This window comes from Heptranchias perlo, chromosome 24 (genome assembly GCF_035084215.1).
Source record: "Heptranchias perlo isolate sHepPer1 chromosome 24, sHepPer1.hap1, whole genome shotgun sequence".
NCBI lineage: Eukaryota > Metazoa > Chordata > Chondrichthyes > Hexanchiformes > Hexanchidae > Heptranchias > Heptranchias perlo.
Window position 1 is genome coordinate 43,431,790 of NC_090348.1, and position 17,983 is coordinate 43,449,772.

At 45.2% G+C, this 17,983-nt stretch overlaps 1 protein-coding gene across 1 annotated transcript in view; it reads right to left on the reverse strand.

Moving 5' to 3' along the window:
- slc35b4 (solute carrier family 35 member B4) overlaps positions 1-17,983 on the reverse strand; it is a 39,389-nt gene that overhangs the window by 3,198 nt on the left and 18,208 nt on the right. The window contains exons 7-9 of the mRNA XM_068005178.1: positions 15,291-15,400; positions 6,427-6,502; positions 1,813-1,888 (exon numbers count right to left, since the gene is read on the reverse strand). Of these exons, the coding sequence (XP_067861279.1) occupies positions 1,813-1,888; positions 6,427-6,502; positions 15,291-15,400 (262 nt within the window). The remainder of the gene's footprint in view (positions 1-1,812; positions 1,889-6,426; positions 6,503-15,290; positions 15,401-17,983) is intronic.

Sequence of the window (17,983 nt, forward strand, 5' to 3'; positions counted from 1 at the left end):
CCGGCAAATATTTTCCTTTTCAAGTTTTATCCAATTCCCTTTGAAAGTTATTATTGAACCTGCTTCCACCATCCTTTCAGGAATGCATTCCAGATCACAACAACTCGCTGTGTAAAAAAAATTCTCCTCAATCTCACCTCTGGTTCTTTTGCCAATTATCTTAAATCTGTGTCCTCTGGTTACCGACCTAACTGCCAGTAGAAACAGTTTCTCCTTATTTGCTCCATCAAAACCTCATCATAATTTTGAACACCTCTATTAAATCTCCCCTTAACGTTCTCTGCTCTGAGGAGAACAACCCCAGCTTCTCCAGTCTCTCCACATAACTGAAGTCTCTCATCCCTGGTCCCATTCTAGTAAATCTCCTCTGCACCCTCTCCAAGGCCTTGACATCCTTCCTAAAGTGTGGTGCCCAGAATTGGGCAGAACACTCCAGCTGAGGCCTAACCAGTGATTTATAAAGGTTTAAAGTAAAGTTACTTTATGATGTTTCCACTTAAGAACACAAGAAATGGGAGCAGGAGTAGGCCATACGGCCCCTCGAGCCTGATCCGCCATTCAATACGATCATGGCTGACCTGCGACCTCAACTCCAATTTCCCACCCGATTCCTTGATTCCCCCAGAGCCCAAAAATCTAAATCGATCTCAGCCTTGAATATACTCGATGACTCAGCATCCACAGCCCTTTGGGGTAAAGAATTCCAAAGATTCACAACCTCCTAAGAGAAGAAATTCTCAGTCTTAAATGGCCGACCCCCTATCCTGAGACCATGCCCTCTAGTTCTAGACTCTCCAGCCAGGGGAAACATCCTCTCAGCATCTACCCTGTCAAGCCCTCTAAGAATCTTATATGTTTCAATGAGATCACCTCTCATTCTTCTAAACTCCAGAGAATAAAGGCCCATTCTACTTGCGGGGAGACCAGAGCTAGGGGCCATAAATATAAGAGAGTCACTAATAAATCCAATAGGGAATTCAGAAGGAACTGCTTTACCCAGAGCGTGGTCAGAATGTGGAACTCGCTACTAGAAGGAATAGTTGAGGTGAATAGCATAGATGTATTTAAGGGGAAGCTAGATAAACACATGAGGGAGAAGGGAATAGAAGGGTATGCTGATAGGGTTAGATGAAGTAAGGAGGGAGAAGGCTGGTGTGGAGCATAAACGGCCGCATGGACCTGTTTCTGTGCTGAACATTCTATGTAATTCCATGTTTAGTATAACTTCCTTAATTACTGCCGGCTAGGAGCAGCTTCATCCAGGCCCAGCAGGCTCACCTGGCCGACAGGACGCCCGCGATCGGCGACCACCACCACCACCACCCCCCCCCACTTCCTCCACCACCCCGATCCCGATGCTGGCTGGACTCCCGATGACGTCCACATACCCCCAACTCACCACCTCCGATTTTTTTCCAGGCCCCACGATCTCTCCCTCCCGCCCACCTCTCCGATTCACGGCTCCTTTCTCTTCCCGTCAATCTGGCCGCCTGGGAAACCCGGAAGCACAAACGCACCTTCAGTTGAGTGGCGATCGCAGATTGCGGCACACCCAATTGGCTTCTGGGTTCTCCACGTGAATATCCACGAGCATGCTGGGATCCGGGCTCCGAGGTAAAATCATGCCCATTATGTAGACGAGAGATGGGAGAGGGGGTTGAGGAGGCAACTTTTCACTCCGTCAAATGACAGGCCGAATCTCCCATTCTATCCCCAAGCTCAGGGAGCTTTGGCTCCACACCTAGACCCTCTCATTTTATCGAAGACAGTACCCGAGGTATCAGAATGGATTCTCCACGCTGGAAAGGATACTGAGTTAGAACATTCATCATCAGGTAAAACCACATGATCGGTACAGTCACTCCTAGGTGTGTAATCTCCAGCGGTTCTATGGGAGAAATATGAAAAAACCAGCAGGGTGACAACACTTACAGATTTTGAGAATACTTGGATATACAAGGTGACAATGTAAAACACACGTCCAATTTTACAGCACAGAAACAGGCCATTCGGCCCAACAGGTGTATGCCGGTGTTTATGCTCCACACCAGCATCCTCCCACCCTTCATCTAACCCCATCGACATATTCTTCTATTCCTTTCTCCCTCATGCCCTTATCTAGCTTCACTTTAAAAGCATCTATGCTATTCACCTCAACTACTCCATGTGATAGTGAGTTCCACATTCTAACCACTCTCTGGGTAAAGAAGTTTCTCCTAAATTCCCTATTGGATTTATTAGTGATTATCTTATATTTATGGCCCCTAGTTTTAGACTCCCCCCACAAATGGAAACATCTTCTCTACGTCAACTCTATCCAAGCCCTTCATAATTTTAAAGACCTCTGTCAGGTCACCCCTCAGCCCTCTCTTTTCTAGACAAAACAGCCCCAGCCTGTTCAGCCTTTCCTGAGAGATGTACTCTCTCAGCTCTGGCATCATCCTCATAAATCTTTTTTGCACTTTCTCCAGTGCTCCTCAATCCTTTTGGTAATATGGAGACCAGGACTGTGCATAGTACTCTTAAGCTTGGTCTAACCCTAATGAAACCCTCGATTAGATTCCAGCCTGAAACTCACTCCATAGTATCCATTATTCCATATATAAACCATATATAAGGAGTAAGGAAATAAGTTAAAAAGGACCTCAAGTGTAGTGATCTCAGGATTACTACCCCCGTGCCACGTGCTAGTGAGTATAGGAATAGGAGAATAGACCAGATGAATGCGTGGCTGGAGGGTTAGTGCAGGAGGGAGGGATTTAGATTCCTGAGGAATTGGGACCGATTTTGGGGAAGGTGGGACCTGTACAAGTGGGACGGGTCAGACCTCAACTGATCCAGGACTAATATCCTCGCAGAAGGGTTTGCTACTGCTGTTGGGGAGGGTTTAAACTAGAGTGACAGGGGGATGGGAACCTGAGTGGGGAGTCAGACGAGAGTAAAGTTGAAAGCGGCAAGAGAGGGGAGGACCTAAGGGAAATTTACAATACAAATAGTTGTTCAAGAACAAGTGAAAGGGAAAAGCGTAAGGGAGCAGAAAGTGTACTTTAGGCACTACAGATAAAGTGAAAACTAGAAGGTGTAAAGCGATTAACCCAGCATCAAAGCTGAAGGACAGGCTAGGGTATGTGGCCCAACTAAGAGTTCTATATACAAACACTCAGATTATAAGGAATAAATTAAATGAACTACAGGCACAAATGCAAATTGGAGGGTATGACATGATAGCTATTACTGAGATATGGCTGCAGGATGGTCAGGATTGGGAACTAAATATACCAGATTATAAGATCTACAGGAGAGATAGGGAAAATGGAAGAGGGGAAGGAGTAGCCTTGGTGATTAGAGATGAAATCACTTCAGTGATAACGGAGGATATAACGAGAGGTAAGCAGCCAACAGAGACCTTATGGGTTGAATTGAGAAATAGGAAAGGATCTAAGACTATAGTGGGAGTTGTGTATAGGACCCCTGGCAACAGCTCTGAAGTGCGAGATTGTATAAATGCAGAGATTAGGCAAGCGTGTAAGAAAGGCATAGTGGTCTTAATGGGGGACTTTAACCTTCACACAGATTGGGAAAAGCAGACTAGCAACTGTCAGAAAGGTAGTGAATTTCTTGAGTGTGTCTGGGATAGTTTTCTACAGCAGTATGTCCTAGAGGCAACAAGGGGGCAAGCCATATTAGATTTAGTAATGAGTAATGAACCAGATTTAGTTAACAGCTTAACTGTGCGTGAACATCTATCCAATAGCGATCATAACATGATCGAGTTCAATGTAGTGTTTGAAAGGGGAAAAAAGTGAATCAGCTGCTAAGATTCTAGACTTGGGTAAGGCTGACTTCAATGGGATGAGACAGAGACTGTCCACAGTAAACTGGGCAAATCTACTAATGGGTAAAACGACTGATGATCAGTGGGAAATGTTTAAAGAAACATTTAATGTGATACAGAACCGGTTTATACCCCTGAGGGGCAAGAACTCTACTTGCCAAAAAAACAGCCATGGACAACTAAAGAGGTAAGGGACAGTATAAGACATAAGGAAAGGGCATACAAAAAGGCAAAAAATGGCACAGATCCTGGCGAATGGGGAAGATACAAAGATCAACAAAGGGTCACAAAGCAGATAGTAAGAGCTACAAAAAGAGAGAGTATGAAAAGAAACTTGCAAGGGATATCAAAACCAATATGAAGAACTTTTATAGTTACATTAGGAAAAAGAGGGCAGTCAGGAGCAGTGTTGGCCCCTTAAAAACTGAAAGTGGGGATATTGTCATTGACAATGGGAAAATGGCGGACATGTTGAATAATTACTTTGCATCAGTATTTACAGTAGAAAGAGGGGATAGCATGCCGGAAATCCCAAGAAAACTAATACTGAATTGGGGACAGGGACTCAATGAAATTAACATAAGTAAAGCAACAGTAATGAAGAAAATAATAGCGCTAAAGAGTGACAAATCCCCAGGACCAGATGGTTTCCATCCCAGGGTTTTAAAGGAAGTAGGTGAGCACATTGCGGATGCCCCAACTATAATCTTTCTAAGTTCTCTAGATTCAGGGACCGTCCCTCTAGATTGGAAAATTGCACGTCACTCCGCTTTTTAAGAAAGGAGAGCGAGAGAGGGAAACCAGGGAATTATAGACCAGTTAGCCTAACATCTGTTGTGGGGGAAAATGCTGGAGTCTATAATTAAGGATAGGGTGACTGAACACCTCGAAAATTTTCAGTTAAATCAGAAAGAGCCAGCATGGATTTGTGAAAGGTAGGGCATGCCCAACAAATCTGATTGAATTTTTTGAAGAGGTGACTAAAGTAGTGGACAGAGGAATGTCAATGGGTGTTATTTATATGGACTTCCAGAAGGCATTTGATAAAGTCCCACATAAGAGACTGTTGGCTAAGATAGAAGCCCATGGAATCGAGGGAAAAGTACGGACTTGGCTGAGCGAAAGGCGACAGAGAGTAGGGGATAATGGGTAGGTACTCACATTGGCAGGATGTGACTAGCGGAGTCCCGCAGGGATGTGTCTTGGGGCCTCAATTGTTCACAATATTTATCAATGACTTAGATGAAGGCATAAAAAGTCTCATATCTAAGTTTGCCGATGACACAAAGATTGGTGGCATTGTAAGCAGTATAGATAAAAACACAAAATTACAAAGCGATATTGATAGATTAAGTGAATGGGCAAAACTGAGGCAAATGGAATTCAATGTAGGCAAATGTGAGGTCATCCACTTTGGACCAAAATAGGATAGAACAAGGTACTTTCTAAATGGTAAAAAGTTAAAAACAGTAGATGTCCAAAGGGACTTAGGGGTTCAGGTAGATAGATCATTGAAGTGTCATGAACAGGTGCAGAAAATAATCAATAAGGCTAATGGAATGCTGGCCTTTCTATCTAGAGGACTAGAGTACAAGGGAGCAGAAGTTATGCTGCAGCTATACTAAACCCTGGTTAGACCGCACCTGGAGCAGTTCTGGGCACCGCACCTTCGGCAGGACATATTGGCCTTGGAGGGAGTGCAGCGTAGTTTTACTAGAATGATACTCGGACTTCAAGGGTTAAGTTACGAGGAGAGATTATACAAATTGGGGTTGTGTTCTCTAGAGTTTAGAAGGTAAAGGGTTGATCTGATCAAAGTTTATAAGATATTAAGGGGAACAGATATGGTGGATAGAGAGAAACTATTTTCGCTGGTTGGGGATTCTAGGACTAGGGGACACAGTCTAAAAATTAGAGCCAGGCCTTTCAGAAGTGAGATTAGAAAACACTTCTACACAAAAAGGGTGGTAGAAGTTTGGAACACTTCCACAAACAGCAATTGATGCTAGCTCAATTGCTAATTTTAAATCTGAGATAGCTTTTTGCCAACCAAAGGTATTAAGGGATGTGGGCCAAAGGCAGGTATATGGAGTTAGATCACAGATCAGCCATGATCTTATCAAATGGTGGAGCGGGCTCGATGGGCTGAATGGCCTATTCCTGTTCCTATGTTCCTATCCAAACCCGATTGATAAGATTCCAGTCTGTAGTTCACCCCTGGGTACCCATAATTATTCTTTTTATAAACCATCTGAACCCCTTGATGAGTTGCCAGCCTGTAACTCACTCCCAGGTTCACTTTTCCTTTTCTACTTTCCCTCTCACCAGATGCTCAAATTTCCCTTCAGTGCCTTCCCACCAGACGTATCATCAGATTGGAAGCAAAAGTCCAGCCTTCACCTGCCCCTGCTCTGTGGCACCCAGGCACACCCCAGTAACACTTATTCCACTCACATCAGTCTCCTTCACTGGTGCAATAAGCTTCAGAATTCAACTCTGTGCACATCATCCTCTACACACAGACAGAAATTTAATTCGGAGAACGGAAAATAGATTGAAGTGTAAAAATCTTTTTGAATATTGGCACTCACTGGACTGGCTGAAGAGGACTCCATGATTGTAAATGTCAGAGGAAAACAGGAGGAAGGCTGGTAATGGCAGGAAATGCTGAGTGGAGAGAAAGGCAACATTTGAGTAATAGACAGTGAGCATCACAATCAGCCCAAGAGCATTTAGTAGCAGCCTGTGTGAAAAGTCGGCTTCAACCAAGAGTGTCCTTGTCCTGTGTTCTCTTGTGGACCTCGGTTTGTAGGAGACATAATGGACTGCGAAAATTCAAAATGCCTCAAGTTGCTGAGAAAGAGATCTCAGGGAAATCTCTGTCTGAACACTGCAGGAGCATCGCCAACGACCACTGCAGGAGCATGCCAAGGACATCCCAAAGCACTTTACAGCCAATGAAGTACTCTGTGAAGTGTAGTCGCTGTTGTAGTGTAGGAAATGCGGCAGTCAAATTCCGCACAAGGTCCCACAAACAGCAACGTGATAATGACCAGATGATCTGTTTTAGGTGTTGGTTAAGGGGTAAATATTGGCCAGAATGCCGGGGAGAACTCCCCTGCTCTTCTTCAAAACAGTGCCAAGGGATTTTTTACATTCACCTGAGAGGGCAGACGGGGCCTCGGTTTAGCGTTCCATTTGAAACGCGACACCTCCGACAGTGCAGTGCTTCCTCAGTGAGCACAAAATCTAGGCTGACACTCCAATGCAGTACTGAGGGAGTGCTGCAGTTGAGTGTTAGCCGAGATTTTGTGCTCAAACCCCTGGAGCGGGACCTAAACCCACAACCTTCTGACTCAGAGGCGAGAGCGCGACCCACTGAGCCACAGCTAACTCGACAGGTTCTGGGGAAACCATGTGTGGAGCATGCACATGAGAAGGTCCCGTGGCAGACAGGCAGTGCCATATATGGTCTCCTAATCCCACAACGCATAAAGCTCCAGGACATCATCTTGACCTGAAGCCAAGCCGGATGGGTGGAATTATGACGTGTGGAGGGTGCTTATCGTTCTAAGAATGAAGACAAGGTAGTTAGCCCGTCTCTCCTCTTCACTCCATACACCCACACACTTTGGGAGCATACCAAAGTAATACAGATATAGGGCGGGACAGACCCCTGCATAGAACAGTTGAATCTAACAGCAATGTTTAGTAAATTTGTGAGGATTGCTCCATATGAACATAAGAGTATAAGAAACAGGTTGAGGAGTCGGGCATACGGCCCCTCGAGCCTGCTCCGCCATTCAATAAGATCATGGCTGATCTCCACTTTCCCGCTCTATCCCCATATCCCTTGATATGGTGGCTGTGTATGTACAGGAACCTGATCGATGACGCTCAGGCAGTATTCCTGGTATGGATGGAATGACCTGGCCCTTGGGAGATGATAGCAGTGAAATCTATTCAACGTCTGCTGCACTATCACAGGTTTGTCGGGTCCTTGTACAGTAGGAAATGAACAATGGTCAAAACTGCCTAACTTGTTCTTTGAGACACACAGGGGCTCTGCAAACACCTACCTAGTGCAAATGACATTGCAGAATGACTTGTGTAGCAGTGGATAACACAATGAGACAACTATTTCTTGATCCAAATCAAATAGACCGTATCTATTCCCTTTCTCCGACTTAAGTTTGAATCAATGGGCCCCTTGTCCTGGAGCTTGTGTTAGGAACATAGAAACAGGGGTAGGCCATTTAGCCTGTTCCGCCATTCAGTGAGATCATGGCTGATCTGTGATCTAACTCCACATACCCGCCTTAGCCCAGTATCCATTAATACCTTTGGTTAACAAAAATCTATCAATCTCAGATTTAAAATTAACAATTGAGCTAGCATCAACTGCAGTTTGCGTAAGAGAGTTCCAAACTTCTACCACCCTTTGCGTGTAGAAGTGTTTCCTAACTTCATTCCTGACTCTAATTTTTAGACTATGCCCCCTAGTCCTAGACTCCCCAACCAGCAGAAATAGTTTCTGCGGATAAAGGAGGGCCCCGAGAGCGGAGGCGGATAAAGGAGGGCCCCGAGAGCAGCAGAGCTATACTGAGAGCAGCAGAGCTATACTGAGAGCAGCAGAGCTATACTGAGAGCAGCAGAGCTATACTGAGAGCAGCAGAGCTATACTGAGAGCAGCAGAGCTATACTGAGAGCAGCAGAGCTATACTGAGAGCAGCAGAGCTATACTGAGAGCAGCAGAGCTATACTGAGAGCAGCAGAGCTATACTGAGAGCAGCAGAGCTATACTGAGAGCAGCAGAGCTATACTGAGAGCAGCAGAGCTATACTGAGAGCAGCAGAGCTATACTGAGAGCAGCAGAGCTATACTGAGAGCAGCAGAGCTATACTGAGAGCAGCAGAGCTATACTGAGAGCAGCAGAGCTATACTGAGAGCAGCAGAGCTATACTGAGAGCAGCAGAGCTATACTGAGAGCAGCAGAGCTATACTGAGAGCAGCAGAGCTATACTGAGAGCAGCAGAGCTATACTGAGAGCAGCAGAGCTATACTGAGAGCAGCAGAGCTATACTGAGAGCAGCAGAGCTATACTGAGAGCAGCAGAGCTATACTGAGAGCAGCAGAGCTATACTGAGAGCAGCAGAGCTATACTGAGAGCAGCAGAGCTATACTGAGAGCAGCAGAGCTATACTGAGAGCAGCAGAGCTATACTGAGAGCAGCAGAGCTATACTGAGAGCAGCAGAGCTATACTGAGAGCAGCAGAGCTATACTGAGAGCAGCAGAGCTATACTGAGAGCAGCAGAGCTATACTGAGAGCAGCAGAGCTATACTGAGAGCAGCAGAGCTATACTGAGAGCAGCAGAGCTATACTGAGAGCAGCAGAGCTATACTGAGAGCAGCAGAGCTATACTGAGAGCAGCAGAGCTATACTGAGAGCAGCAGAGCTATACTGAGAGCAGCAGAGCTATACTGAGAGCAGCAGAGCTATACTGAGAGCAGCAGAGCTATACTGAGAGCAGCAGAGCTATACTGAGAGCAGCAGAGCTATACTGAGAGCAGCAGAGCTATACTGAGAGCAGCAGAGCTATACTGAGAGCAGCAGAGCTATACTGAGAGCAGCAGAGCTATACTGAGAGCAGCAGAGCTATACTGAGAGCAGCAGAGCTATACTGAGAGCAGCAGAGCTATACTGAGAGCAGCAGAGCTATACTGAGAGCAGCAGAGCTATACTGAGAGCAGCAGAGCTATACTGAGAGCAGCAGAGCTATACTGAGAGCAGCAGAGCTATACTGAGAGCAGCAGAGCTATACTGAGAGCAGCAGAGCTATACTGAGAGCAGCAGAGCTATACTGAGAGCAGCAGAGCTATACTGAGAGCAGCAGAGCTATACTGAGAGCAGCAGAGCTATACTGAGAGCAGCAGAGCTATACTGAGAGCAGCAGAGCTATACTGAGAGCAGCAGAGCTATACTGAGAGCAGCAGAGCTATACTGAGAGCAGCAGAGCTATACTGAGAGCAGCAGAGCTATACTGAGAGCAGCAGAGCTATACTGAGAGCAGCAGAGCTATACTGAGAGCAGCAGAGCTATACTGAGAGCAGCAGAGCTATACTGAGAGCAGCAGAGCTATACTGAGAGCAGCAGAGCTATACTGAGAGCAGCGGCGGAGTTGACGTCACCAGTTAAAAAGTGCGCGGCACAGGGGAGGCAGCTGATTGGTAAGTAGGTTCAGGTGAGTATTTCTACTATTCTAAAGTGCAGCAACTAAAGTAAAAAGAAAGGGAAGGTCTGCAGGTCTTATAACAAGTAGCGTTTTTTAGTAAATCAAGGTTCCTAGTATAGTTAACATTCTCTAAATTAAGAGTAATTTAAAGGAGTAAACTCCTTAAAAGGGAGTAACTAACGAGCTTAATCTAAGGCAAGTCATGGCAGCAGAGCTCGCACCCATGATATGCTCCTCCTGCACTATGTGGGAAGTCATGGACACTACCGGTGTCCCTGGCGACCATGTGTGCAGGAAGTGTGTCCAGCTGCAGCTACTGACTAACCGTATTTTGGAGCTGGAGCTGCGGGTGGATTCACTGTGGAGCATCTACGATGCTGAGATTATCGTGGATAGCATATTCAGTGAGTTGGTCACACCGCAGGTAAAGATTACGCAGGAAGAAAAGAAATGGGTGACCGCCAGGAAGAGTAGAAGGACTAGGCAGGTACTGCAGGAGTCCCCTGGGTCCATCTCCCTCTCAAACAAACAGATGTACCGCTTTGGATACTGTCGGGGGAGATGGCTTATCAGGGGAAAGCAGCAAGAGCCAAGTTCGTGGCACCACGGGTGGCTCTGCTGCACAGGAGGGGAGGAAGAGGAGTGGCAGGGCTATAGTGATAAGGGATTCAATTGTAAGGGGAACAGATAGGCGTTTCTGCGGCCGTAAACGTGACTCCAGGATGGTATGTTGCCTCCCTGGTGCTAGGGTCAAGGATGTCACGGAGCGGCTGCAGGGCATTCTGGAGGGGGAGGGTGAAAAGCCAGTAGTCGTGGTCCATATCGGTACCAACGTCATAGGTAAAAAGGGATGAGATCCTGCAAGGTGAATTTAAGGAGTTAGGAGATAAATTAAAAAACAGGACTTCAAAAGGTAGCGATCTCAGGATTACTACCAGTGCTACGTGCTAGTGAGTATAGGAACAGGAGAATAGACCAGATGAATGCGTGGCTACAGGGATGGTGTAGGAGAGAGGGATTTAGATTCCTGGGACATTGGGACCGGTTCTGGGGAAGGTGGGACCTATACGAGCGGGATGGGTTACACTCGAGCAGGACTGGGACCGATGTCCGTGCGGGGGTGTTTGCTAGTGCTGTTGGGGAAGGTTTAAACTAGAATGGCAGGGGGATGGGAACCTGAGCAGGGAGACAGAGGAGGGGGAAACAAGGATAGAAACAAAAGACAGAAAGGGAAGAAGCAATAATGGAAGGCAGAGAAAACAAGGGCGAAAAACAAATAGGGCCATAGTGCAAAATAAAACTATGACTACTAGCAATCTTAAAAAGACAAGTCTAAAGGCATTGTGTCTTAATGCGCGGAGCATTCGCAATAAGGTAGAGCAGATAGGTATTAACGGTTATGATATAGTTGTGATTATGGAGACATGGCTGCAGGGTGACCAAGGATGGGAACTGAACATTCAGGGGTACTCAATATTTAGGAAGGACAGGCAAAAAGGGAAAGGAGGTGGGGGTAGCGTTGTTAGTAAAGGAGGAAATCAATGCAATAGTGAGGAAGGATATTGGCTCGGAAAATCACGATGTGGAATCTGTACGGGTGGAGCTAAGAAACACCAAGGGGCGGAAAACGTTGGTGGGGGTTGTCTATAGGCCCCCAAACAGTAGTGGAGATGTAGGGGAGGGCATTAAACAGGGAATTAGAGACACATGCAAGAAGGGTACAACTATAATCATGGGTGACTTTAATCTACATATAGATTGGTCAAACCAAATCAGCAATAATACTGTGGGGGAAGAATTCCTGGAGTGTGTACTCGATGGTTTTCTAGACCAATACGTTGAGGAACCAACTAGAGAACAGGCGATCCTAGACTGGGTATCGTGCAACGAGAAAGGATTAATTAACAATCTTGTTGTGCGGGGTCCCTTAGGGAAGGGCAACCATAACACGATAGAATTCCTCATTAAGATGGAAAGTGAAGTAGTTGAATCCGAAACTAGGGTCCTGAATCTAAATAAAGGAAATTACAGAAGTATGAGGTGTGAGTTGGCTATAATAGATTGGGGAACTTTACTAAAAGGGATGATGGTGGATAGGCAATGGCTAATATTTAAAGAACATGTGCAGGAATTACAACAATTATTCATTCCTGTCTGGCGCAAAAATAAAACAGGAAAGGTGGCTCAACCGTGGCTTACAAAAGAAATAAGGGATAGTATTAGATCGAAAGAGGAGACATATAAAATTGCCAGAAAAAGCAGCAAGCCTGAGGACTGGGAGTTCAAAATTCAGCAAAGGAGGACAAAGAGATTGATTAAGAGGGGAAAAATAGAGTATGAGAGTAAACTAGCAGGGATCATAAAAACTGACCGTAAAAGCTTCTATAAATGTCGAGAAAAAGATTAGTGAAGACAAATGTAGGTCCCTTACAATCAGAAATGGGGGAAATTATAATGGGGAACAAATAAATGGCAGAACAATTAAACACATACTTTGCTTCTGTCTTCACAAAGGAGGACACAAATAACCTCCCAGAAATGTTAGGGAACCAAGGATCTAGTGTGAGGGAGGAACTGAAGGAAAACAGTATTAGTAAAAAAAAGTGCTAGGGAAATTAATGGGGCTAAAGGCTGACAAAACCCCAGGGCCTGATAATTTACATCCCAGAGTACTAAAAGAAGTGGCCCTGGAAATAGTGGATGCATTGGTGGTCATCTTCCAAAATTCTATGGACTCGAACAGTTCCTACAGATTGAAGGGTGGCAAATGTAACCCCACTATTTAAAAAAGGAGGGAGAGAAAAAAAACAGGGAATTACAGACCAGTTAGCCTAACATCAGTAGTGGGGAAAATGCTAGAGTCGATTATAAAAGATGTGATAACAGAACACTTGGAAGGCATTAACGGGATTGGACAAAGTCAGCATGGGTTTATGAAAGGGAAATCATGCTTAATAAATCTACTGGAGTTTTTTTTTTGAGGATGTAACTAGTAGAATAGATAGGGGAGAACCAGTGGATGTGGTGTATTTGGATTTTCAGAAGGCTTTTGATAAGGTCCCACACAAGAGGTTAGTGTGCAAAATTAAAGCATATGGGATTGGGGGGAATATACTGGCATGGATTGAGAATTGGTTGACAGACAGGAAACAGGGAGTAGGAATAAATGGGTCTTTTTCCGGGTGGCAGGCAGTGACTAGTGGGGTACCGCAGGGATCAGTGCTTGGGCCCCAGCTATTCACAATATATATCAATGATTTGGATGAGGGAACTGAATGTAACATTTCCAAGTTTGCAGACGACACAAAGCTGGGGTGGAATGTGAACTGTGAGGTGGATGCAAAGAGGCTCCAAAGTGATTTAGACAAGTTGAGTGAGTGGGCAAGAACATGGCAAATGCAGTATAACGTGGATAAATGTGAGGTTATCCACTTTGGTTGTAAAAACAGAAAGGCAGATTATTATCTGAATGGTGATAGATTGGGAAAAGGGGAGGTGCAACAAGACCTGAGTGTTCTTGTACACCAGTCGCTGAAAGCGAGCATTCAGGTGCAGCAAGCAGTTAGGAAGGTGAATGGTATGTTGGCCTTCATTGCAAGAGGATTTGAGGTCAGGAGCAGGGATGTCTTACTGCAGTTGTACGGGGCCTTGGTGAGACCACATCTGGAGTATTGTGTGCAGTTTTGGCCTCCTTATCTGAGGAAGGATGTCCTTGCCATGGAGGGAGTGCAACGAAGGTTTACCAGACTGATTCCTGGGATGGCAGGACTGACATATGAAGAGAGATTGGGTCGACTAGGCCTATATTCACTAGAGTTTAGAAGAATGAGAGGTGATCTCATCGAAACATATAAAATTCTAACAGGACTAGGCAGATTAGATGCAGGGAGGATGTTCCCGATGGCTGGGGAGTTCAGAACCAGGGGTCACAGTCTCAGGATACGGGGTATGCCATTTAGAACCGAGATGAGGAGAAATTTCTTCACTCAGGGGGTGGTGAACCTGTGGAATTCTCTACCACAGAAGGCAGTGGAGGCCAAGTCATTAGATGTATTCAAGAAGGAGATAGATATATTTCTTAATGCTAAAGGGATCAAAGGATATGGGGAAAAAGCGGGAACAGGGTACTGAGTTAGACGATCAGCCATGATTATTTTGAATGGCGGAGCAGGCCCGAAGAGCCGAATGGCCTACTCTTGCTCCTATTTTCTATGTTTCTCTTTCTCTACCCTATCAGTTCCCCTTGATATCTTGAAAACTTCAATCAAATCACCCCTTAATCTTCTAAATTCCAAGAAATGCAACCCTAGTTTGTGTAATCCCTCCTTGTAATTTAACCTTTGGAGTCCAGGTATCATTCTAGTAAATCTACGCCGCACTTCCTCCAAGGCCAATATATCCTTAATATTGAACTTAATTTCTTGATAAACAAGGACCCTGTGTCCCTGTGTTAATATTGAACACTATTCCCTGATGAAGGTACAATATTGATCATTCCTTGATGAACTTGGACCTTGAATGCTAATGTTTGTTTGTTTTTGTCTGCTTTATTTGTTCTCTATTTGGTCAGTGAAAGATTGGATTAGTCCATTCTTCCCCTCTCCTCCGGAGAAATACATTCACTGTTAATGGTGCAATAATTAACTCCTTTTGAAACAATGCATCAATTTCTGAACAATATCGAATGCTACAAGGATAATTAAACAATGACAATTGAATATTCTACAGTCTCAGTTCATGACACACTTGGAAGGAATCCTCTGACCTCTTAATGTGCTATAGAAACTTCTGGAAAAACCTTTGTTTAGTGTTTCGTTAGTCACTAATTTTCAACTGGCATCACTTTAGAAGTGCCACAAGGTTAATTTCTGAAATGGCACAGCAAGCAGCCAAAGTATCCCAGCATTCACCTGATGAATCACAATAGCAACCTATATTTTGCTTCTTAAAATAGTTATGGTTTGCAAATTGCTTTAATAAAAATGGACCTTGCTGCTATAAAAGCCTACAGTTAGAAAGAGGCCTTGGCTTTGGCCAAATTTATTGCCTACAGCTCCTATAATTGGAGTCTTAATTTTTCCTGATTAATAAACAAACTGAACTCGATAAAGATCCCTGAACCTTACCGGAAGAGGTCCTTCCCACTCACAGGAAGGAGCTCTTCTCAAAGCTTTGCCTAAACCAGAAACAAGCCATCATTTGTGTTGAAAAAGTTACTCACATTATAAAACAGTGCCTCCTTGGAGTGTTTTCCGTACTGCTTATATAACGTCTCTTGAAAGAGGCCCATTCTTGCTGACATGAAAAGTGCAAAGGTCAGCATGGCAATGCCTAAAGAGAGAAAAAAATAAATGACCTCATTAATGTTTCAGAGTAGCTTAAGGAGAAGTTTAACACAGCCACAGGGGGCAAATTGTGGGTGGAGATCCTAGCTGACACAGTGGATGAGGCCTTTTAAGACACATCAGCGGAGTTGATCAATTATAAAAGTCTTTGGATAAGCAAAAATTTCCTCCAACTAAATATTGGGAAGACCGAAGCCATCGTCTTTGGTCCCCGCTGCAAACTCCGTCCCCTGGCCACCGACTCCATCCCTCTCCCTGGCCAATGTCTGAGGCTGAACCAGACCGTTCACAACCTTGGCACCCATTTGAACCTCAGATGAGCATCTGACCACATATCCGCTCCATCACCAAGACCGCCTACTTCCACCTCTGTAACATCGCCTGTCTCCGCCCCTGCCTCAGCTCATCTGCTGCTGAAGCCCTCATCCATGCCTTTGTTCCCTCCAGACTGGACTATTCCAATGGTCTCCTGGCTGGCCTCTCAGCTTCCACCCTCCATAAACTTGAGCTCATCCAAAACTCTGCTGCCCACATCCCAACTTACACCAAGTCCGTTCTCCCATCACCCCTGTGCTCGCTGACCCACACTGGCTCCCGGTCCGGGAACGCCTCGATTTTAAAATTCTCATCCTTGTTTTCAAATCCCACCATGGCCTCGCCCCTCCCTATCTCTGTAACCTCCTCCAACCCTCCAACCCTCCGAGATCTCTGTGCTCCTCCAACTCTTGCCTCGTGCACATCCCTGATTTTCATCGCTCTACTATTGCGGCCATGCCTTCAGCTGCCTAGGCCCTAAGCTCTGGAATTCCCTCCCTAAACCGCTCCACCTCTCTCTCCTCCTTTAAGAAGCTCCTTAAAACCTACCTTTTTGACCAAGCTTTTGGTCACTTGTCCTAACATCTCCTTATGTGGCTCGGTGTCAAATTTTGTCTGATAATGCTCCTGTGACGCGCCTTGGGACGTTTTACTACGTTAAAGGCGCTATATAAATGCAAGTAGTTGTTGTTTGAATCTCAAAATCTTTGACAATCCTGGACTAAGCGAATATCTTTTTGACGGGCTACAATAGGGCATCTAAGCTTTTGCCTTCATGGGTGCAAAGGCACTTGGGAGCCACGTATAAAAGGTTTAAATCCATTTATTTGTGTAGCTCAGGTTTTCGATCATCAATGTTTGACACCCCCCCCCCTCCATGTTACCCTCATCACCCCTGAAGGCAATGCTGGGGCGTGGCTCTTTAGGCAGTGGCTGTCTCTGGTACCTTGCCCAAGTGGAAATTCTATGATCTGAGAGCCCAGCCTGTGAGCGCTGGCATGGTATGTGCCCGTCGGGAGGCTCACAGTTGGATCACAGTGTAGCCTTGGTCTTGCCTTCACCCATCGTGCTCTTTTTTCTCATGTTCCAACACTCAAATCCATATAATAATATGGGGATAACCATCGCTTCATAAGCTCTTACCTTTGTTGTAACCAAAATATCTTTAGCCTTCCAAATCCTGCTTAATCTTTCAAAAGCAAGTCTAATCCGAGATCGATAGATTTTTGGACTCGAAGGGAATCAAGGGATATGGGGATCGGGTGGGAGAGTGGAGTTGAGGGCGAAGATTAGCCATGATCTTATTGACTGGCGGAGCAGGCTGAGGGGCCGTATGGCCGACTCCTGCTCCTATTTCTTATGCAATCCTTCTTTTGATGTCTTTTTCACAACTCCCATTCTCTGACACTAACCCACCAAGGTATACAAACTTTTCCACCTGTTTAACTGCATCCCCTCCAACTGTAATATGTACATCTTCCATTATTTCTATGTTACTTAACTGTAATATGTGATTCATTCAAACACTCTTTTTAAATGTGTGATTGCCGACTTTCCAAAGCACTCTGCCGATATAGAAAAGCTCTCATTCTGCACTTCCCTCGTGTGGTCCCTGCCGTCTGCCCAGCTCCTTCTCGATCTGCAATTTTCTCTCTCAAAAGAAATCTCCCTCTTGTAGCATCAATCTCTACGGCATGTGCCACAATCATCCACCTAATTTCCCGTATGGGCCGCCTGTCATCCTCGGAGAGACTTGTGCCCTTTTCTCTCTCTTCAAAAGTACGTTTCTTCTACAAAAAAAAACAGGGCTATCACGGCACATGTCTCCCAGTCCATCTGCCGCACTCTCAAGAGCCTAGGGCCCGAAACTGCTTTAGAGTCAGACCGCCAGCAATAACCACCATCCTCACATAACGCCATCACCAGTCTCTCTCAAGAGTTTCTGACAGAGACCGGGGAGGCACGTATTTAGTCTCTTGTCTTTAAAGAATATTTTTTTACCTGGCACATGAACTGAAGGGAGAACAAGAAAGGGACAAAGGAGATGAATCCAATGACAGAGAGCACTTGAGTTTGAGTGTGCCTTCAGCTGCCTGAGCCCCAAGCTCTGGAATTTCCTCCCTAAATCTCTCTACCTCTCTCTCCTCCTTTAAGACGCTTCTCAAAACATACCTCTTTGACCAACCTGTCCTTACATCTCCTTATGTAGCTCGGTGTCAAAGTTTTGTCTGATAACACTCCTACGAAGCACCTG